Source organism: Ornithorhynchus anatinus, chromosome 5 (genome assembly GCF_004115215.2).
Source record: "Ornithorhynchus anatinus isolate Pmale09 chromosome 5, mOrnAna1.pri.v4, whole genome shotgun sequence".
Lineage (NCBI taxonomy): Eukaryota > Metazoa > Chordata > Mammalia > Monotremata > Ornithorhynchidae > Ornithorhynchus > Ornithorhynchus anatinus.
In genome coordinates, this window is record NC_041732.1 from 23,949,681 (window position 1) to 23,974,201 (window position 24,521).

At 43.9% G+C, this 24,521-nt stretch overlaps 1 protein-coding gene across 1 annotated transcript in view; it reads left to right on the forward strand.

The window, feature by feature from the left end:
• ST8SIA2 (ST8 alpha-N-acetyl-neuraminide alpha-2,8-sialyltransferase 2) overlaps nt 1-24,521 on the forward strand; it is a 78,406-nt gene that overhangs the window by 16,206 nt on the left and 37,679 nt on the right. The window contains exon 2 of the mRNA XM_029064632.1: nt 15,189-15,251. Coding sequence (XP_028920465.1) covers nt 15,189-15,251 — 63 coding nt within the window. The remainder of the gene's footprint in view (nt 1-15,188; nt 15,252-24,521) is intronic.

Sequence of the window (24,521 nt, forward strand, 5' to 3'; positions counted from 1 at the left end):
TGCTAATCAATATGTCTAGGGACCAGAAAAATAAAACAGAGGGAAAACAGAAAGGGCAAAGAAAAGAATCATGTTTTCTGAGCATTTCATCCAGATATAAGAACAGTCAGGCTGTTAGGTCTAAACTTCCACTGCAATGGAGGAGGGACTGTTGAAGTGTTCACAGAAATGTACCCATTGCCTTGGTTCTTTGGAGTCGAGCCCGTCGGGTTTTGATATTCACTGCACTCTCAACCACACAGCATTTATGTACATTTCTTTATTAATAATAATAATAATAATGTTGGAATTTGTTAAGCACTTACTATGTGCAGAGCATTGTTCTAAGCGCTGAGGTATATAGGGTAATCATGTTGTCCCACATGAGGCTCACAGTCTTAATCCCCATTTTACAGATGAGGTAACTGAGGCACAGAGAAGTTAAGTAGCGTGGCTCAGTGGAAAGAGCACGGGCTTTGGAGTCAAAGGTCATGGGTTCGAATCCCAGCTCGGCCACTTGTCAGCTGAGTGACTGTGGGCAAGTCACTTAACTTCTCTGTGCCTCAGTTACCTTATCTGTAAAATGAGGGTTAAGACTGTGAGCCCCACGTGGGACAACCTGATTCCCCTGTGTCTACCCCAGCGCTTAGAACAGTGCTCGGCACATAGTAAGCGCTTAACAAATACCAACATCATCATCATTAAGTGACTTGCCCACAGTCACACAGCTGACAAATGGCAGAGTCAGGATAATCTTATATGCTATAAATTACTTATTTGTCTGTCTCTCCCTCTAGACTGTAAGTTCGTGATGGGCAGGGAAGTGTCTGCTGATTTTTTGTTTTGTACTCCCCCAAGTGCTTAGAACAGTGCTCTGCACATAGTAAGTGCTCAATAAATACCACTGATTGATTGAAAATGCCACTGACTGAAGGAGTAAGTGCTCAAAAAAGCCTGGCAGGTTGAGTGGGATAGCCTTAGTAAGTCATTTGAAAGTTATCCTGGACTCTTGTGAGGAGAACGAGTGGCAGCAGGATGCTGGAACAACTGCTACAAGAAGAGTTAAAATAGGGGGAAATCAAAAGTAAGGAGGGAAAAGGAAATGTTTCCAGGAAAGAGTAAAACAAAGCTTCAGACACTGCTGCATTCCAGTTGCAAATTGGAAGCTAACTTCTAAGGCTAGGCCAGCAGGGTGCACTGTCATCAAGAAGCGTGTGTGTCTCTCTCTGAACAAAAGCTCTTTAAGGAATGAGAAAGCAGGAGGCAAAAGAGAGAACAGTTCCAGGCACAGCAAACCGTAAACTTAATGGCATAACAAGGAATAGCCGTTCTGTACACAAAATCGCCTATTCAGCCTCATACACCTTCTTAGAAACTCAAACTCAAAACTCCTCACCATTGGCTTTAAGGTACTCAATCAGCTCGCTCCCCCTTAACTTTACCTCCTTAATTTAGAACCCAATCCTCACCTTCAGTCAGTCAGTCGTATTTATTGAGCACTTATTGTGTGCAGAACACTGTACAAAGGGCTTGGGAGAGTAAAATACAATAGATACATTCCCTGCCCATAATGAGCTTACAGTCTAGAGGGGAGCTCCATTCCTCTAATGCCATACCACTCTCTGTACCTCGACCTTGCCTATCCTGACATCTTCACCTTGCCCACATTTTCTCTCTAGTCTGAAACTCCCTCCCACTTCATATCTGACAGTCCTCTGCTCTCCCACCTTCAAAACCTTTCTAAAATTCACATCTCCAAGACGCTTTTCTTAATTTAGCCCTCATTTCCCCCACGTGCCTCTCCTTTGCATCAACTATGCACTTGCTATATACTCCTTAAACATTTTGATATTCACCCAGTCCCTTCAGCACTTATGTAAATATTCTTGTAGTCTACTACTTTCCCAATTTGTAATTTATTGTAATGTCTGCTTACCCATATAAACTGTAAGCTCCTTGTAGGCAGAAATCTTGTCTACCAGCTCTATTATAGTGTACTTTCCCAAGTACCAACTGCACACATTAAGCACTCAGTACTTTTTATGGTACTTGTTAAGCACTTACAATATGTCAAACACTGTAATAATAATAATAATAATAATTCTGGTATTTGTTAAGCACTTACTGTGGGCCAGGCACTGTACTAATTGCTGGGGTGGATACAAGCAAGACAGGTTGGACACAGCCCTTTACCCACATAGGGTTTACAGTCTTAATCCCCATTTTACAGATGAGGAAACTGAGAGACAGAGAAGTAATAATAATAATAAGGGTATATGAGTGCTTACTATGTGCCGAGCACTGTTCTAAGCACTGGGGGAGATGCAAGGTAATCAGGCTGTCCCACTTGGGGCTCACAGTCTTAATCCATATTTTACCGATAAGGTAACTGAGGCACAGAGAAGTTAAGTGACTTGCCCAAAGTCACACAGCTGACAAGTTACAGAGCTGGGATTAGAGCCTACGACCTCCGACTCCCAAGCCCGTGCTCCTTCCACTGAGCCAGACTGCTTTGACTTGCCCAAGGTCACAGAGCAGACAAGTGGCAGAGTTGTGATTAGAACACAGAACCCTAGAGTAGATATGATAAATTCAGGTTGGAGACAGTTCCTGTCCCACATGGTGCTCACAGTCTAAGTCACAGGGAGGAGGATTTAATCCCCATTTTACAGATGAGGTAAGTGGGGCACAGGGAAGTTAAGTGACTTACCCAAAGTCTCATAGAAGATCCCTGCCCACAAGTGGCTGAGAAACCAGATTTATTACCCTGATCCTGACTCCCAGGCCCATGGTCTTTCCACTGAGCCACTGAGTTATTGTTTGATTGATAGATTGATTATAGGTGAATTTGCCCATCAGTGGAGTTTTTAAATTCAAAGGACACTGATAAGACACATATTTGGCATGGAGCACTGCTTCCTACAGTCAGTAAGCAACCTTGTAGTTTTGATAAATGAAGCAGACTGTGTCTGCTTATCTCTAACATGTGCCTTTTAGTGATCTGAACTAGCTTCTGTTCCATTAACTGGTCAGTGGACAATGAATGTTCAGAGAATTAGTGGTCCATATTAAAACCCTCTTCCACCTCCACAATGTTCATCTCCTTTATTCCCTGAATTTGCATCAATGGTGACTATACATTCTTAATTCACCTCCTGCCTCTCACATTCCACACAAAATTTGAGGGGGTCCTTGAGGGGGTCCCTCAAGGTTCATTTCTGGGTTCTCCATCTACACCCACTTCCTCGAAGAACTCATTCACTCACCTGGCTTTAACTACCAAGAGAAGCAACGTGGCCTAGTGGATAGAGCACTGGTCTGGGAGTCAGAAGGACCTGGGTTCTAATTTGGCTGTACCTTGTCTGACATGTGACCTTGGGCAAGTCACTTCACTTTTCTGAGCCTCAGGTAACTCATCTGTAAAACAGGGATTAGGAATGTGGAACAGGGACTGTATCCAACCTCATTTGTTTGTATCTCCCTCAGCACTTAGTACAGTGCCTGGCACATAGTAAGCACACAACAAATACCACAATTATGTGTATGATACCCAAATCCACATCTCCAGCCCTGATCTCTCTTCTACTCTGCAGGCTCGCATTTCCTCCTGCCTTCAAAACATCTCTACTTCGATGTCCTCCCATCACTTCAAATTTAACATGTCCAAAACAGAAATGCTTATCTTCCCACCCAACTCTGTCCTCTCCCTGACTTTTCCATCACTGTAGATAGCACCACCATCCTTCCTGTCTCACAAGCCTGTGATCTTGGCATTACCTCTTACTCTTCAACCCATGTATGAGAAGCAGCGTGGCTCAGTGGAAAGAGCACGGGCTTTGGAGTCAGGGCTCATGAGTTCGAATCCCAGCTCTGCCACTTGTCGGCTGTGTGACTGTGGGCAAGTCACCTAACTTCTCTGTGCCTCAGTTCCCTCATCTGTAAAATGGGGATTAAGATTGTGAGCCCCACGTGGGACAACCTGATTCCCCGTGTCTACCCCAGCGCTTAGAACAGTGCTTGGCACATAGTAAGCGCTTAACAAATACCAACATTATTATTATTATTATTATTATGTATTCAATCCATCACTAAATCCAGTTGGTCCCACTTTCACAACATTGTTAAAATCTGCCCTTTCCTCTCCATTCAAACTGCTACCACATTAATACAATCACTCAACCCATTCCACTTGGATTACTGCATCAGCCTTCTTGCTGATCTCCCAGCCTCCTGTCTTTCCCCTCTGCAGTTCATACTTCACTCTGCTACCCAGATCATTTTTCCACAAAAAAGCTCAGGGCATGTTTCCCCACTCAAGAAACTCCAATGGTTGCCCATCCACCTCCACATCAAACAAAAACTCCTAACCAATGGCTTTAAAGCACTCAACTTGTCCCCTCCTACCTCACCTTGGTACTCTCCTACTACAACCCAGCCTTCACACTTTGCTTCTCTAATGCTGAACGTCTCACCATGCTTCAGATCTTGTCTATATCACCACTGATTCCCCGTGCTCATCCTGCCTGTCACAGAATGCCCTCCCTCCTCAAATCCAACAATTACTGTCCCCACCTTCAAAGCCTTATTGAAGGCACATCTCCTCTAAGAGGCCTTACCTGACTAAGCCCCCCCTTTCCTCTTCTCCACTCCCTTCTGCAAGTCACGTGACTTGCTCCCTTTGTTCATCCCCCCCTCTCAGTACCACAGCACTTATGTACATATCTGTAATTTATAATGTCTGTCTCCCCCATCTAGACTTGTGAGCAGAGAATGTGTCTGCTCTTCATTGTATTGTACTCTCCTAAGCACTTAGTACTGTGCTCTGCACACCCTAAGCGCTCAATAAATACAATTGAATGAATGAATGAAAAAGAATGGCTTTTCCAAGAGTTAAATTAATGTTGCTAGCATCTGAAAGCCGCGGTCCTTACTGCCTTCCTGATCTTGAAACACCATTCAAATGGAAGTCGGGAAGTTGAAAGGATGGGGATGGAATTGGAAACTGGAGAGTTTGCTTCTGGCTGCAGAGATCAGGCTGATAATAATCAGATTAACATAGGGGGAGGGGAGAGCTGACAACCTAACCGAGTCATGTAGCATTAGGAAGGGTTCTCAAATCAATGCCTGTCTGGCTGGTATAATAATACTTAAGCTGGCCTTTTGAGACTTGAAGATTTGGAAGTCCAGATCAATTGAGATAAAATGAAGTAAAATATGTTGACTTTTTGATTGTTACTCGTAATTAGCTTCCCAGGATCTGTTAGTATTTTTTTCTTCTTCTTCTTTGCTGGAGAAAGACTAGCTGGCCAGGAAGATTGTGCTGTAAGCACTGTTGAAATTCATGGTTCACACCCAGAAGTCTGCAATGGATAAACAGAGACATAGAGCAGAGTCCTCTATTCTTTCGAAAAGAACGTAGCAACTCCGTTAGCTGGCAGTTGGGCACTTTTAGAAGGAAAATCCAATAATAGAGAGCAGAAAGAATGTAGATCAGGAACACTATTCCAAGCTGTCTTTCTATCAAAAAACAGATGGTCTTTGGGTCAGCCTGCCTGACTCTAATTTCAGGAGAAACAGCCCCAAGCATTGTCCATAGGTAAAACCTCATGGTTCTTGGGATGCTTTGTATCCTGACTCATTATAATAATTATCCAGGTTCAGTTCTGTTTCTGTAAACTCTAAGGCAATGCACCTGTGGATGATGAATACATTATCTGTGATGATCATGGGGTAGGATAATGAAGATTAACATCAATTGTATTTATTGAGTGCTTACTGTGTGAATAGCATATTCAGTATTCACATATTCAAGCCATCCTTTCAGTTCTACCTTCACAACCGCCAAAATCCACCCCTTCCTCTCTGTCTAAATTGCTACCACATTAATGCAAGCACTTATTTTATCCCACCTTGATTATTGTATCAGCCTCTTTGCTGACCTCCCTGCTTCCTGTCTCTCCCCACTCCAGTCCACACTCCATTCTGTTGTCTGATCGTTTTCCTTCAAAAACATTTAAACCATGTTTCCTCACATTTCAAGAAACTCCAGTGATTGCCCATCCACTTCGGCATCAAACAGAAACTCCTCACCATTGGTTTTAAAACACTTAATCACCTTGCTACTCTCCTACTACAACCCAACCCACACACTTTTTTCCTCTATTACTAGCCTTCTCACTGTACCTCAACCTCATCTATCTTGCCAGACCTCTCCTATCTATGGCCTGGAATGCCCTCTCTCCTCATATCAAACAGATAATTGCTCTCTCCCACTTCAGAACCTTATTGAAGGCACATCTCCAAGAAGTCTTCCCTGACTAAGCCTTCCTCTCCTCTTCTCCCTCTCCCTTCCGTGCTACTCTTACTCGCTCCTTTCTTCAACCTCCCTCCTATCCCCACAGCACATATGTATTTATCTATATATTTGTAATTTATTTTTTAATTTATATTAATGTCAGTCTCCCCTTCTAAACTCTGAACTCACTGTGAAAAGGAGGAATGTGTCTGTTTGTTGTTACACTGTATTCTCCCAAATGTTCAATATAGTGCTTTACACATAGTAAGCACTCAAATGACTGAATGAAAGTACTAAGTACTTGGGAGAGTACAATGTAATAGAGTTGGTAGGCATGTTCCCTAACCACAAGGAACTTACAGCCTAGAGAAGAAAGGCCTTGCAACTCTCACTCGGGTATAGAGCAATTTAGCCTTGAATACCAGTGTCAGCAATTTCAATCTGCGTGGGTCTGTTTTTCCATCTGTATCTATATCAGGTCTTGGGAGGGAAGGGGGGAAAATTATATCTTTGCTGAAAAAATATCAGTTCATTCAGTGTGGCTGGGGCGGAATAGAGTTAATTTAAGTGTTCTATACTGGGCTCTGTGCTGTTAAAAACATTCTATGGTGAGAACTTGTGATTTTAAGCCATCCAATAAGGGGTCTCGTTAAAAGATGGCAAGAGAATTTTAGGGAAAGAAGGGAGAAAGACTCAAGAGAATGAATTTTATACCCCCAATTATGATAAATTAACAGACCAGCTGCCCTGGGAAATACCTCCCAGTAGAACAATAAAATAATGATGGCATTTATTAAGCCCTTACAATGGGCCACATACTTTGTAAGATAATCAGGTCAGGCAGAAGCCCCATCCTGCCAGGTGCTCACAGTCTGAGAGGGAGGAACAGCAGGTGCATAATGTCCAATTTAGAGATGAGGAGACTGAGACACAGAGAAGTTAAGTGACTTGTTCAGGGTTACACAGCAGGCAAGTGACAAAATCTGGATTAGAACTCAGGTCCCTTGATTCCCAGTTTGTGTTTTTTCCACTAAACCCTGTTTCCATTTCAGCACAGATCTACGGCCTTAGAAATTCTGCCTTGAGCCCTGCAGGGGCTGACAAGCCTTCCATTTTTGCTACAATTTAAAAGATGGTGTCCAAGTAGCTCTATTTCAATAACATTTAGTCCAAATCCAAATAAAACTTGATTAATCTTGATCATGGAGGATTGGGGGAAAGAACAGTAGATAATTGGATTCTGCAGTTAATCCCCAAACTTATTTGTAGGGATTCGTTTCTGACTCGACCACCAGCGACCTCTGACCGAAGCTATTGGCAAGAAGTGAATTGAACTGCCTTGACTTCTTAGCTCCCTGACCCTGCCCTCGATATTGTGGGGGCCTGAGTGGAAAGCAAAATGGCCACAAAGGAGCAGGAAGGGGAAGCAATGGGCTGAGATAATCCACAGAGTGGAATCATTGATTCTTGGCTGAAGTTACTTAGTAACTAAATTCTATGCTTGCTCGCTCTGTCTTTGCAGCTTTGAATCCTGTGGGAGCTTTTTGCTCTCCAGGAATTTTATAGATAAAAATCACTGTCCCAGCACTCATCACAACCAGTGTTTCTTCAACAGCAAGGGAGAGCCTAGAGGGAAAGAACTATCTTCCCTTCTTTTCAACCCTTTACACAGGATGGCACATAAAGCTGTCCCCAATCCCCATATGTAATAATAATATTAATAATAAGAATGATAATAATAATAGTATTTGTTTAAGGTTTATTATGTGTCAAGTGTTGGAGTAGATACAATACAATCAGATCAGACAGTCTATGTCCCATATAGGGCTCACAGTCTAAGGGGAAGGGCGAACAGGTATTTCATCCCCATTTTACAAATGAGGAAACTGAGACACATGTGAGCCTCATGGCTCAGTGGAAAGAGCGTGGACTTGGGAGTCAGAGGTCACAGGTTCTAATCTCAGCTCTGCCGCTAGTCAGCTGTGTGACCTTGGGCAAGTCACTTAACTTCTCTGTGCCTCAGTTACCTCATCTGTCAATGGGGATTAAAACTGTGAACCCCATGTGGGACAACCTGATCACCTTGTATCCCCCAGTGCTTAGAACAGTGCTTTGCACATAGTAAGTGCTTAACAAATACAATTTATTTTATTTTACTGCTGTCACTGAGAAGCTGCCTTAAGAAGTCAATATGTCCCTGGGCAGCTGTGAGAACCTCTATCCAGCTGTTCACATCTGCTGCCTCTGGTTGGCAATTCCAAAGCCTCATTGTTTATTGAACCAGATCCCCCAGGTTTTCATCCAATACCTGATTCAGACCTCGCTCTTCATCTGGCCCCAGAGAGAGCAAGCACTTCTCTGCAGACAGCAGAGACAGCTATGCACACAGTAGCTACTCAAAAAACACCAGTGATTTGCCCAAGCTCACCCACTCATCCAGTGGCTGAGCTGGGATTAGAACTCAGGACCCCTTTCTTTCAGCCCTGTGCTCTTTTTCCACTATGCTGTGTTGTTTGTCCAGTTGGATGAGAGCCTCAGTCAAGGCCTCAAGAGGTAGAAGACTATCCGGTTCCTGGGTGATTGTGATGCCTGAAGCCACCACCAAAAAAAAAAACCACAGTCCACCCCATTGGACTGGGAGAAGTCGAAATGTAGCTGAGAGGGAAGTTTGACCAATCAAGATGAAGAAACGTGCAGTCACCCTTCCTAGTCATCCAGAGCCGGTGGCCCCATTTGAAGTCAATCCAATGTTTAAGTCTTGGAGACAGAAGCCCTAAAGTGGCCTTCTATCCTGGATTTCATTTTAGTCAATAAGTAGTATATATTGAGCTGTCAGGCAATCGTATTTACTGAGTTCTTACTGTGTGCAGATCACTATACTAAAGGCTTGGATGACTACAATGGAACAGTAAACAGACACATTCCCTTGCCCACACTGAGTTCACAGTCTACCTACTGTATGTGCAAAGCACTGCACTAAACCCTTAGGAGAGACTCCAATAGATTTAGTAAACCTGATTCCCATCATCAGGGGGCTTATCCTTTTTTCTCTACACATGGTGCAAAAAAGCATTCTGTCCTCAGATGCCCCACCAGTGACCTTAGATACAGCTTCTCATCAAATAAATGTCTTGTCAGCAGGACCCTGCTGCCACTGAGAAGCTGCTTTAAGAAGGCAGTATGTCCCTGGGCAACCGTGAGAACCTGCTGCCCCTGTTTGGCAGTTCTAAAGTCTAATTCTTTATTGAACCTGATCCCCTGGGTTTTCATCCAGTACCTGATTCAGACCCTGCTCTTCCTCTGGCCCCAGAGAGAGCAAGCACTTCTCTGTGGATAGCAGAGACAGCCTCACTGGGAGGAAACCGTGATGGTTCCCAGCAGCCTCTGCTCCAAGGAGCCCTTGGCCGAGAGTCAGAATGTATTCGACATTAGGCCCCATTTCCTAGAAGGTGGCGAAGATTATCTTCAGGATCCCGGGACTGGCTCAACTAGGATAAGGGACTGAACTAGCGGAAAATGTAACTGAATATCAGGGAATGTTTTCAGATAGTGGGTCCTGGAAGGCTAATAACCTCTAGTGATATTATTGCTCAATATTAAAACAAATAGTAAACTCCAAAAGGGAATAAGCAGGGGAGATGAGCCCTAATTAAGCTCTTTAGAGACTATGAGAGGGCCACTGGAGTAATGAAAGTAAAAATAATTCTGATATTTATTAAGTGCTTTTTATGTTCCAAGTGCTGTGCTAAGCATTGGACTAGGTAAAATACAGTCAAATCAGACAGTCTCTAACCCACATGTGGCTCATTGTCTAAATGGGGAGTGGAGAACAGATGTTTATTTAATACCCGTTTTACAGATGAAAAAGCTACGGGATAGAGAGGCGAAGTGAGGGTAATCCAGCAGGCACGTGGTGAGCAAGGATTAGAACTCAGATCTCCTGGTTCCCAGTCCTGAGCTGTTGTCCCGAGCTGACTGATCAGTTAGTCAGTCAGCAGTATTTGTTTAGTGCTTACGGCGTGCAGAGCATTGTACCAAGCACTTGGGAGAGAGTACAGTACAGCAGAGTTGATCTACAAACTCTCAGTCTGGGGACCAACATAGTGAAATTATTTCACACGGCTCCTGGGGATAATGAACTGGTCACTAAAGACAATGGTGTCACCCAGTCACCCACTGTTGGTTCTGCTGCCACTGAGACTAGAGAGTTGCAGAGTGTACTGAAGAAGCAGGGCTCTCTCTTCTCTGTCTGGTTGTATTGCATAACTGATTCAAACCCAGTAAAGGGGAGATGGGTCGAATGAAGAGCAATAAAATTCAACTTGCTTGGGTAGCAGAAGCCTTGGAGGCTCCAGTTTGAAGGGTTGGCAAATGGCGAAATCAAAAATTGAACAAATTTCTCGTTTCCCACTCCTCCCTCATTGGATAACATGCTAACTAGACAATTTAAATGAGCTGGTATAGGAAGAAATCCTATCTCTTGCCCCATAACTTCCTCCCCTTGTTCCTCTCATGACTGCTGAAACCAAACCAAAATAGCAATATTGCTCACATGAAAGCAGCATGGCCTAGAGGATAGACCATGGGCCTGGGAGCCAGAACGATCTGGGTTCTAATTCTGATAGACACTTGTCTGCTGTATGACCTTCCCAGTGCTTTAGTTACCTCATCTGTAAAATGGGGGTTAAGACTGTGAGCCTCCATGTGAGACATGGACTGTGTCCAAATTCACTAAGAACAGTACCTGGCCCATAGTACACACTTAAATACCATAATATTAAAAAAAATCCTGGTTTTAGGTGAAAGTGCAGCAGCTGATGCACACTTCACTGGACCCCAGTTCCTGCTTTCTAGCAAAGCCTTTGGTAGAAATTTCAGTCCTACAGCAACCTCCCATCAGCTGAGGACTGCAAAGATTTACTGATCTTCAAAAGCCCATTCTCTCCTGTGGGACAGCCTTGAGGTCAACATCCGTGTCTCTCCGATCTATCAGTAATATTTAGTAAGCCCTTACTTTGTGTGGAGCACTGTACAAAGTTTTGGGAGGATACAGCAGAGTTAGTAATAATAATGATAAGAATAATAATAATAATGATACTTAAGTGCTTACTATGTGCCAAGCACTTTTAAGTTCTAAATACAAATAAGGTGGACACAGTCCCTGTCCCACATGGGGCTCACACTTTTAACCCAATTTTACAGAAGAAGTAACAGGCACAGAGAAGTTAAGTGACTTGTCCAAGGTCACACAACAGAACTGTGGTGGAATTGGGATTAGAATCGGGGTTCTTCTGACTCCCAGGCCCATACTCTATCCAATAAGCCATGCTGTTACTCATAGTAGGCGTGATCTGTGCCCTCAAGGAGTTTATAATCTGGCTCAAGCATCAGAAATAGTGCTAGCAAATTCAGTGGGTTAACCAAGGGCCTCAGTGGCCTTGGGCAATGGTATTTATCTCCTATTTCACAGACTGAAGAACCTTGGCTGGAAGATTTGCCTTAGGACATACAGTGCCTAGAAACTATAATGGCCCCTGCCTTAGCAATTCAGGGGTTCAGGCTCCAGACTATCTCACCTTAGTGATCAGGTAGACTGAATAAACCATAAAGTCTTCCTGTAGGGACTTGCTATAACTCAGTTTGATCCCCAGAGCACATAGGGATGTTCAACCAACTTGCTTAAGTAACACTGTGCTCAGAATCAGGTAGCAAATACGACCTCACAGGAAAGCTCACAACACTAAGACACTTCCAGGTTGCCAGTTGAACAGAAAAGCTAATCTGAAAAAAACAGGGTTCATCTGGATTAGTTTACTTTCCACATTGCTGATGACTTTTGAAGTCCAGGCAAAATTTCCTCCTGGGCATTAAGATAACCTGGGGATTTCGTGGCTCAGTGGAAAGAGCCCGGGCTTGGGAGACAGAGGTCATGGGTTTGAATCCTGGCTCTGCCACTTGGCAGCTGTGTGACTATGGGTAAATCACTTAACTTCTCTGTGCCTCAGTTACCTCATCTGTAAAGTGGGGATTAACTGTGAGCCTCACGTGGGACAACCTGATTACCCTGTATCTACCCCAGCACTTAGAACAGTGCTCTGCACATAGTAAGCGCTTAACAAATACCAACATTATTATGTCCTTTCTCCTTCCCACTCCATCACATCTTTCTTCCTTTTCTCAGGCCACACACCTTCTGCTCAGGTCCTCAAACTAGGGACAAAAATCACACACACACACACACACACACACACCTTAGCATGTGTCTGATTATTGCAATGCAGCACTCTCTCAAGTGGTTAGAACAGTGTTCTGCACATAGTAAATGCTCAATCAGTATGACTGAATGAATAAGCATGTAAGTCAGGGATATTTACTATTTCTTGTATGCAGAGCTCTGTACCAGGCTCAAGGGAGAGTACAGTACAATAAAGTGGGTAGACAATTCCCATCCATAAGGAACTTATAGTCTAGTTGGGGAGACTTTAAAATAAAATTATAGATAGGGGAAGGGGCAGAACAAAAAAATATGTAAATAAGTGCCAGGGGGCTGGGATGAGTATCAATATACTTAAGGTTTAGCTATTCAATTTTTTTGGCTACCTTTATAGTTACCAATTGTATTAATGATTTGTCTCCTGTTAGTATCATTTGTATATACATTCTGCCTACCAGTCAATTAATCAATCATATTTATAAGGTGCTTACTGCTTGCAGAGCACTATACAAGCACTTAGAAGAGTATGATAGAATTAGTAGACATATTCCTTACCTGGTCTTCCCCACTACACTGAAAGCTTCTTGAGGTCAGGGACTGTATTTTTCTCTCTTATTGTATGCTCTTAAGTGACCGGACAGGCATCTACACAGTAAGTAGGCCTTTGAAAATCACAAATGAATGGGTATGAACAAACAGCTTCTCCGCAGTTGTAGCTGGGGCCCTCAGATGCCGGGCCAAGTGTATGGCTTCAAGAAAGTCCATTCTGGATATCTCTGTGAAGTCAATTTCTAGTTTCTATCATCACTCTGGAGAAATCACATTGCTGCCTCCTTCAAGAAAAGCACCCAAACCATTTTAAAAGACACTTCAGGGTTTCTGGAGTGGTGAGTGGTGGCTGTGTCTTTTGAAATTCAGTAGGTTTGTATGGGTCACATTGTCTTGGAAATGTGAGCAATAACCTTCCCCATATTGCATTTTCCATATCAAGGGCTGCCCACAGATTGCTAGAGGCCACTGGCCTAGAAGACCCTGGACCAGGGATAAAAGAAGGCATGACCTGAGGAGTTGTTTACATGCTGTTTGGTTTTCAAAAGAAGAATATGCCAGTGGGTTGACAAGCACTGGGAAAACTAAAGTGTTATAAACCTTTTTAAAGAGGGGAAGAGAGGCCATTAAGGAGAGGTATCTTGTTTGTTAACCTCTAAGAGTTGCTCAAACACAAGGGCTTACTCATATCATACAATCACTAGTTCTGGGAGAGCCTGACAACTTCGTTTAGCTGGAGTTATTGTGGACATATGTGGCTTCTAGAACGTGGTCTCTATCTTGTAGATTGTGAACTCACTGAAGGCAGGGAACAGTAACTGCACACAGTAAGCTCTCGAAAAACGCCATTAATTGATTGATCTTGGTTTTCCTATACACTCAGTTGGTGGAGCTTTTAATGACTGCAGTGTGTTATGGAAGCTCTAGGTCAAGATGGGTCTTCATACTTCCAGGAAGAAGTAGTCACTATTTTGAGCCATTTCTGGATTTCTTCTTGAGTTAAATCTCCCACAGGGCATTGTGGAGTATAAGTCTCTCCTCTTACCTCACTCAATTTAGCCTCCATTAAAGCTGCTAAAAAAATGGGCAAGAAGTTTCTATCTTGGCCTTCCAGCTAGTTTTATTTACTGGAAAAAGCATCATCGACATGGACAAGAAGTCGGTCCTTTCGGGTTCTTTTCTCAGGTATGCCCCTATCAGACCTTTGAAGAAAAATATGTGTGCTCTCTGAGACTCAGTGGGCTTTGTAAAATTGGGTCTATCGCTGTCCTGGACTTAAGTAGAGGAGCACTTTGTGAGCCAGGGAGGAAAGGTCTATGAGAAGCATCCAAAACTATGCCTGTTTGCTACAGGGCTCTAGGGGGAGTTCCAATGCTAGACTTTGGGCATTGGACAACTCCAGGTCAGTAATAGTTGCTAAAAAAAGTTTGCCTTGCACTGAGCAGCGGAGGCTCACTGACAAAAGTTTCCTCTGGGAAGATAAAGGGAAGTGTGGCCTAGTGAAAAGAGATGTGCCTGGAAGTCAGAGAACCTGGGTTGTAATCCCAACTCTGCCACTTGTTTGCTGTATGACCTTGTACAACTCACAAAACTTCCCTGTGCCTCAGTTATCATCTGTAAAATGGAGATTAAGACTGTGGGATAGGGACTGTATCCAACTTGATCATCCCGTATTTACCCCACTACTTAGTTCAGTGCCTGCTACATAAGTAATGACTTAAATACTATTAAAAAATTAAAGGGGCTTATGTACATATCTAGTATAAATTATTTATTTATATTAATGTCTGCCTCTCCCTCTAGACTGTGAGCTCATTGTGAGCAGGGAACTGTCTACCAACTCTGTTGTATTGTACTCTCCCAAGTACTTACTGCAGTGCTCTGTACACAATAAGTGTTCAATAAATACCACTGATGATCATGAGGATGATGATGACTCCCTGACAGAAGTTAGATAATGGGTCAGGCTCATTCATGCCTACAACCTAGAGTGTGAGAAACTGCTTCTTAAGATGACACTGGTAGTACAGGGAGGTGAGAATGAGTCCTGCTTTCTGCACTCTCTTCATATGGGGTTTTCTCTTGACTGTTGAACAATGCTCTACAAAGAGGAGCCAGGTTTATAAATAATGCATTTCCTTTGTCTTGCAGGAATTCTGGAGGCAGAGGTACAATCAGATCAGCTGTGAACAGCTTACATAGCAAATCTAATAGGTTTGTAAATTAGATTTTGTGTTCATTTGTTTTTGCTATAAGGCAGCTATTAATCTGCTTCTTTTCTTTGGTGGATGGTGCCCTTCTTACTTAGCAAACAGATCTGTTTCCTTTCACTTCTGCTTTGCATTTCTCTAATCACTTTTGTTTGAAGCCCTCAATTGTTGACAATAGAAAGTCTGCCTTTGCAGAAATCAAAAATATAGAAAAGTAGGAATGCTTGTTAAAAAGGCAGAATAACAATAGTTGCTTATTTACTAGGCAATGTTTATCCTAAAAGCTTTCCAAAATGTTATACTATCTGTTTATATCCTGTATAACCTATCCTATGCATCTTCTTCTGGGGCAAAGAATATTATCCTTGTTATGAATGTAACAAAATGAATTAAGACATGAGGATCAAAAGACTTTCTGGTTGATATGACCACAAATGTACATAGGTAATTAGAAAGGAATTAGCCAAATGGAAATTTGCCTAAAGAGATCAAACCAAGCCCTAAGAACATGGCTCTGAAATCTTCCCTTCTGCCCAGCCTTCCTCATCTGTGAAGCAGCTGTGTCCATTTAAGAGAAGGCAGTTGGGGTTTGGCTATAAGGAGACTGGAAGCTCTTTGTGGGCAGGGATTGTCTGTTTATTGTTGTATCATACTTTCCTAAGCACTTACTACTGTGTTCTGCACACAGTAAGCACTCAATAAATACAATTGAACGAACATTAGATGTGATGACTGTAGTTATGGAGGGAAAAAGTTAAGCTCACAGACAAAAACCAAGTTTGAACAATTGGGCTTTTTCCCAGCTTCTGACAACCCATATCATCTACCCCAAACTCACTACAACGTTCTCAGCAAAATGTTCCTCCTGTATTAAAATGAGGTGCCTATTCTCTACAGACCGAATACATAGGAGTGTGATTCTCTTTCAGCAATAGCACTTGTATTTATCAAATCTCTTTCTTCCCAAGAGGACAAGCACATCCTGCCTATTCTGCCACAAACCTCTCAATAGCTCTTTCAGGCACACTCCTAGCAAATACCCTATTCTATCTGGCTCACAGAGTTACAGTCTATATCCTAAAAAACACTGATCAGGTATTTCCAGCACAGAAGAAGAGAGTTCAAGTAGAAATGACTATTATCATTGATTTGTCTGTAGCTGAAAAAGGGACCAAGATAGCTTTTTATTTAGCTAACTCCTCTGGAAAGATTAGTGTACAGACCATGGGCAGGAGTTAGTGGTAGATATGACGTTGATGGCCGCAGGAAGGAGGCAGTAGTGGACGTGACATTGTCCTCACCTTCCAAGTTTACATGCCAGAGGGGCTAATCCAGTATGACTGCCAGTAGGCCCTCAAGACCAGGATTTATGATAATTTTCTTTTAAGATCCAGAATTTTATTCCCAAATTTGGGCAGTGTCTAGGATGCTTCAACTCCTCAGTGTCAGTATCAACAGTATAGATTGAGAGCCTATTGCAAATTATGATTCCTATTCCGTTCCATTGACCTCCAGCTCCATCCTGCCTCACCTACTCACCAACTTGGACACACTCTCGAGCTCATCATCTCTAGCCACTGTACAGTCTCTACCCTCACCAACTCTGAAATCCCTCTATCTAACCACAACATCCTCACTTGCCTCCTCTCTTACTCACCTTCTCCCCAAAAGTCTGTACTAATCCCCCACAAAGACCTCCAATCTCTTGACCCCATCCAATTTTCTCAGTTCATCATGCCCCACTTAACCTCCATTACCCAAAATGCCTTTGCTTCATGACCAAATTGACACTCAACACCACCCACTCTACTGAACTCAGTTCACTCTCTCCCCTATCCCTTCATCAATCTCATACCACTATCCCACAGCCCTGGATCACCTGAACAGTCCACCCCTTTCGCTCTTGGGCATGAGCCACAGAGTACTGGTGGAAATCTAAATATCAGGCTGACTTGATCCACTTCTAGTTTATCCTTGCTTGCTTGCTTTAACTCTGCCCTCTCCTCTGTCCAGCAAAATTATTTCTCCATCCTTAATGACACCCATGTCCAGTTGTTCCAGACATTTAACTCTCTCCTGAGGCCCCTCTCCCCCAGACTCTTCCATCTCCTGCCCCCAGTGACCTGGCCTCCTACTTTAAGTAAATTGACACTACCAGGAATGAGCACACTAAAACTCTCCCCTGCACTTCCTCTGTCCCTCTCTCCTCTCACCGTCCTCCTCAACTCTCCCATCCTTCCCAGCAGTATCTCTAGAGATCACCTGCAGCCTCTAAAACTCCACACTTACCACTTGCCCATCCTACCCCATTCCCTTGCACTTTATCAAAACACTTTCCCCTTCCTTAGCCATCTTCAACTGTTCGTTCTCCAATGGCTTCTTCCCCACTGCTTTTAAACATTCCCAGGTCTTCTTTAGCCTAAATAAAAAAACCCCTCCCTTGACCCCACGGCTCCCTCCAGTTATCACCCCATCTCTCTTCTACCATTCCTCTTCAAAACTCCTTGAGTGAGTTGTCTACACCCCCGGTCTCAAATTCCTCTCCTCCCATTCTCTCCTTGACCCCATCCAATCTGGCTTCTGTCCCTTTTGCTCCTTAGAAACCACCCTCTCAAAAGGTCACCAATGATCTTATTCTTGCCAAATCCAGCAGCCTCTACTCCATCCTAATCCTCCTTGACCTCTCAGATGCCAACCACTCCTGGAAACATTATCCCACCTTGACTTCACTGACACTGTCCTCTCCTGATTCTCATCTCTCTGGCTGCTCATTCTCAGTCTCCTTCTTGGGCTCTTCTTCTGCCTCCCACGCCCTAATGGTGGGGGCTTCCTCAAGGTTCAGTTCTGGGTCCCCTTTTATTCTTCATCTACACCCACTCCGTTGGAGAACTCATTCTCTCCTATGGCTTGAATGACAACCTCTATGTGGATGATACCCAAATCTCTCTCTCCAGCCCTGATCTGTCTCCATCTCCACAGTCCCACATTTCCTCCTGCCTTCAAGATCTCTGTACTTTGATGACCTCCCATCACCTCATACTTAACATGTGCAAAACAGACCTCCTTATCTTCCCACCCAAACCCTGCCCTCCCCATTACTGTAGATGGCACCACCATCCTATTTTCACAAGCCCATAACCTTGGCATTATTCTTGACTCCTCTCTCTCATTCAACCCACATATTCAATCCATCACTAAATCCTCTCAGTCCTACCTTCACAACACTGCTAAAATCTGCCCTTTCCTCTCCATCCAATCTGCTACCACATTTTATACAATACTATCCCATCTGGATTACTGCATTAGCCTTCTTGCTGACCTGCTAGTCTCCTGCCTCTCCCCACTCCAATCCATACTTCACTCTACTTCCAGGATAATTTTTCTACAAAAACATTCAGGCCATGTTTTCCCACCCTTCAAAGAACCACAAGAAGTGGTGGCCCGTCCACTTCTGTATCAAAAAAACAAAAACCGAAAAAACCCAACTTCCTCATCATTGGCTTCAAAGCACTCAATCACCTTGCCCCCTCCTACCTCAATTTGCTACTCCCCTTCCACAACTCAGCCCACACACTTCACTCCTCTAATGTTAACCTTCTCCCTCTTCCTTGATCTCATCTAGCTCAATGCCAATCCCTCCTTCACCTTCTTCCTCTGGCCTGGAATGCCCCCCCTTCCCAATAGATAGTCTCCCTATCTTCAAAGCAAATCTCCTCCAAGAAGCCTTCCCTAAGCCCTCCCTTTCCTCTTCTCCCACTTCCTTCAGGGTCACGCTGACTTGCTCCCTTTGTTCTTCCCCCCTCCCAGCCCTACAGCACTTATGCAAATATCTGTAATTTATTTATATTAATATCTGTCTCCCCCCTTTTGACTGTAAGTTCACTGTGGCAGGGAATGTGTCTGTTTATTATTGTATGGCATTCTCCCAAGTGCTTAGTACAGTGCTCTGCACACAATAAGTGCTCAATAAATATGAATGAAAGGAACTTACAGTCCTAGCCTATAAGATACACCAGTCCCCACTCCTAAATTTCAGGAGCAGGTTTGCTCTCTGGTAGGAACCATCAAAATAACTCTAGTTGCTCTCTTGCCACAGGAATGGGATGCTGTATTTTAAAAAGAACACCACATGAAGAGAAACTTCATTTTACCATATGGTAGATTCTAAGGTCCTTGTGAAATAAAAAAAAAAGAAGAGGGATATAAAGAGAGAGGAAATTAGGGAGAGGGAGGAAGAGGAAGGGAGAAAAAAAGTGGGACAGCATGGGAAGGAGAAAGAAAGGGGTGAAGTGTAGAGCTGGCACAAGCCCCCAGCCCATACCAACCAGGACCTTCCTCAACCTGGGGGGAACCTTCAGTGACACATACTAGAGTCAAACCACACCACCAACCATCTAGGTTACTGTGGAAACCTTTTTACTTAGTTTTACCAACAAGCAAGTGACACAAACACACACTTACTTCACCAATGTTCCAATACCAGTCTGCTGGTCAAAGGAGCCCATTCTGTCCATTCTTCTCTGCTTCCAAGTGCTGCTACTTTCTGTTGCTTCTCCTTCAATACTGGTCTTCTCTCTGCGTGCTTCCTGGTAATTCAAAACAACACCCTTTCATCTGCCTTAGGCAATGCAGCTGTGGTTCTACCTGCAATCACTGATTAGTACAGGCCCTTTACTGGATAGAACAGGGAGAGAAGGCCACTCCTCCCTTTGTGCTCCACTCTCACAGGCCAACGATTGCCTGTCCTTGAGTAGACCCCGTGATGATGATGGTATTTTTTAAGCACTTACTATGTGCCAAACACTGTTCTAAGCGCTGGGGTAAATACAAGGTAATCAGGTTGTCCCACATGGGGCTCAAGTCTTCATCCCCATTTTATAGATGGATTAATTGAGGCACAGAGAAGTGAAGTGACTTGCCCAAAGCCACACAACTGATAAGTGGCAGAGGCAGGATTAGAACCCAAAACCTCTGACTCCTAAGCCTGGGCACTTTCCACTAAGCCACGCCCATTGGTGCCTTCACGAATCTCTTCCTTGTTGTTGTTTGCAGGATCACAGTCACTAGTAAGGCATTCATTCATTCATTCAATAGTATTTATTGAGCGCTTACTATGTGCAGAGCACTGTACTAAGCGCTTGGGATGAACAAGTCGGCAACAGATAGAGACAGTCCCTGCCGTTTGACGGGCTTACAGTCTAATCGGGGGAGACGGACAGACAAGAACAATGGCAATAAACAGAGTCAAGGGGAAGAACATCTCATAAAAACAATGGCAACTAAATAGAATCAAAGCGATGTACAATTCATTAACAAAATAAATAGGGTAACGAAAATATATACAGTTCAGCGGACGAGTACAGTGCTGTGGGGATGGGAAGGGAGAGGTGGAGGAGCAGAGGGAAAAGGGGAAAATGAGGGTTTAGCTGCGGAGAGGTAAAGGGGGGATGGCAGAGGGAGTAGAGGGAGAAGAGGAGCTCAGCTAGTTGTGGGCTCACCACAAGAGGAAGGATATGGAGAGGAGGATAGGGAAAGAAGGAGAGAGTGCAGAAGTGTAGGGGCAAAGGGAGAGGGGAAGAGGGAGAATAAGAAGAACTGTGATGTTTGTTAAGCACTTACCATGGGCCCAGCACTCCATTCATTCATTCAATAGTATTTATTGAGCGCTTACTATGTGCAGAGCACTGTACTAAGCGCTTGGAATGAACAAGTCAGCAACAGATAGAGACAGTCCCTGCCGTTTGACGGGCTTACAGTCTAATCGGGGGAGACAGACAGACAAGAACAATGGCAATAAATAGAGTCAATGGGAAGAACATCTGGTAAAAACAATGGCAACTAAATAGAATCAAGGCGATGTACATTTCATTAACAAAATAAATAGGGTAATGAAAATATATACAGTTGAACAGACGAGTACAGTGCTGAGGGGATGGGAAGGGAGAGGGGGAGGAGCAGAGGGAAATGGGGGGAAAAGAGGGTTAAGCTGCAGAGAGGTGAAGGGGGGCGGTAGAGGGAGTAGAGGGAGAAGAGGAGCTCAGTCTGGGAAGACCTCTTGGAGGAGGTGAGTTTTAAGTAGGGTTTTGAAGAGGGGAAGAGAATTAGTTTGGCGGAGGTGAGGAAGGAGGGCGTTCCAGGACCGCGGGAGGACGTGGCCCAGGGGTCGACAGCGGGATAGGCGAGACCGAGGGACGGTTAGGAGGTGGGCGGCAGAGGAGCGGAGCGTGCGGGGTGGGGGTTGATACATGGTAATCAGGACAGACACAGGCCCTGTTCCTCATGGGGATCACAGCCTAAGTAGGAAGAAGAGCAAGAATTGATCCCCATTTTTCAGATGAGGAAATTGAGGAACAGAGAAGTTAAATAACTTGCCCAAGGACACACAGCAGGCAATTAGCAGACCTGGGATTAGAACCCAGGTCCTCCCAGACCCACACTCTTCCCAGTGGGAGAGGGAGACAGAAAAAGGAGAGAGGGAGAAAGAGATACCTTACTGCCAAACATGTAATATGAAGGCAGAGCAACTTGCCTCACTTACACAAAATGAGATTTCTGTTCCACAAAGACCTTGAATCCAGGGAAGTGCAAAAAAGACTCACATTTAACAATAGTACTTGTAACCAGGGCTGACTTCAGACATTTCCCCATCCTCTCCTATTCTGCCCAGTGCCTAGCACATAGTAAACACTTAACAAATGCCATCATTATTACAACATTCTGATTGCACATGGGACAGTCTGTATGATACCCTTCTGTATGATGCCCTATGTTCACACACAGCCTGATGTGAATGTGAAGATCACAGAATGATCTTGGGGATCATGGATAGGATGTGGATGCTATTTTAAAGTTCCAATCAATCTATCAGTGGTACTTATTTTAGCACTTACTGTGTGCTGAGCACTGTACTAAGTGCTTGGGACAATACGATGCGATTGGGATGTTAGACACAATCCCTGCCCACAAAGAGCTTACATTCTAGAGTATTTCTCTGGGTTCCTTCCAACCCTCGGTCTTATTCCAAGATCATGGCATTACCCACCCTGGTCTCTGATCCCACAGATGGAAACATTCCAATTTTTATTCAATCATTCATTCATTTAATCATATTTATTGAGCACTTATCATATGCAGAGCACTGTACTAAGTGCTTGGAAAGTACATTACAGCAATAAAGAGAGACAATCCTGGCCCACAACAGGCTCACAGTCTGGCGGAATGGAGACAGATATCAATACAAGTAAACAGGCATCAATATAAATAAATAGAATTTTAGAGGTGTACATATATACATAAGTACTGTGGGATGGGGAGCGGAGGGAGAATGAAGGGAGCAAGTCATGGTGATGTGGAAGGGAGGAGGAGCTGAGAAAAAGTGGGGCATAGTTTAGCAAGGCCTTTTGAAGGAGGTGTGCCTTCAGTAGGGCTTTGAAGGAGGAAAGAGTAATTGTTTGGTGGATTTGAGGAGGAAGGGAGTTCCAGGCCAGAGGTAGGACGTGGGCCAGGGGTCGGTGGTGAGACAGGCAAGACCGAGGCACAGTGAGAAGGTTAGCACCAGAGGAGCAGCATGTGCGGGCTGGAAATATAGAAGGAGAGGACGAAGAGAAAGGAGGTGAGGTAGGAGGGGGCAAGTTTATGGTGAGCTTTCAAGCTAAAAGTGGAGTTTTTGTTCGATACGGAGGACGATAGACAACCACTGAAGATTTTTGAGGAAGGGGGTGACATGCCCTGAATTCTTCTTTAGAAAGCTAATCCAGGCAATGAAGAATGGACTAAAGTGGGGAGAGGCAGGAGATTGGGAGGTCAGAAAGGAGGCTGATGCAGTAATCCAGGAGGGAATAGGATGAGTGATTGTATTAATGTGGTAGCAGTTTGGATGGAGAGGAAAAAGTGGATCTTGGTGACGCTGTGAAGGTGGGACTGACAGGATTTGGTGATGGATTGGATATGTGGGTTGAATGAAAGTGTGGAGTCAAGGATGACACTGAGGTTATGATCTTGTGAGACGAGAAGGATAGTTGTACTGTCTACAGTGATGGTAAAGTTTGGGAAAGGACAGGATTTAGGAGGGAAGATAAGGAGTTCTGTCTTGGACATGTTGAGTTTGAGATGGCAGGAGGCCATCCAATTAGAGATATCCTGAAGGCAAGAGGAGATGCAAGTCTGGAAGGAGGGAGGGAGAGAGAACGGGGAGATGTAGATTTGGGTGTCATTTTCATAGAGGTGATAGTTGAAGCTGTGAGAGTGAATGAGTTCTCCAAGAGAGTGAGTGTAGATGGAGAATAGCAGGAGACCCAAAACTGAACCTTGAAGGACTCCCTAAAATTAGAAGATGGGAGAGGGAGAAGAAGCCCATGAAGAAGACTGAGAATGAATGGCCAGCCATGACCTGCTGCCACCTCTTTGATCTGAAGCTAGCCTTCCCTGTATATCTCAACTATTTTTGTCCCAAGAGGACAAATTAGTGGGCAAAAGGGGGCAAAAAATCCACACTGCCATGAGGGCAGGAGCAGAACTTGGATCAAAGTGTTTCATGAGTCTATTCCCACTCCCAGTCAATCAATGGTACTTACTGAGAGCTTATTGTGTGTAGACCACTTTACTAAGCACTTGGGAAAGTACAATATAACAGAGTTGGTAGAAACAATCCTACACACAAAGAACTTTCAGTCTACCTGGGAAGGCAGGCATTAAAATAAAGTACTGGTTCCTAGATGGTGATGCTGACAATAAGCTGGTAGTCATGAGTATGAGGGTTTTTTTTTCTTTTTAATGGTATTTGTAAAGTGCTTACTATGTGCCTGGCACTGTTCAAAACACTGGGGTAGATATAAGACAGGTAGCATACAGTCCATGTCCCACATGGGGCTTACAGTCAATTGCCATTTTACAGATGAGGTAACTGAGGTTCAGAGAAGCTAAGTGACTTGCCCCAGGTCACACAGCAGATAAGTGGTGGAGCAGAGGTTCAAACCCAGGTCCTTCTCACTCCCAAGCCCATGTTATTTTCACTTGGCCATGCTGCTTCTCTGTTGAGTTACTGAGTTCTCTACAGGATTTCTGAGAGAGAATTGCTTGCACACTTTCATAATATGGGACAGGTGCCCACTATAGCTCATCACAGCTGTGCACCCTCGAGGGTTTCCGCCTACCAAAATGCACTCATCTTTTACTGCCTGAATGAAATTTAGTCCAAAAAAAATTTCTAAAAAAATATTCCAAGCCCTGCAAGCTCTCATACCTCCTTCCCTTTCTATGTGCCTCCTCGAGACTT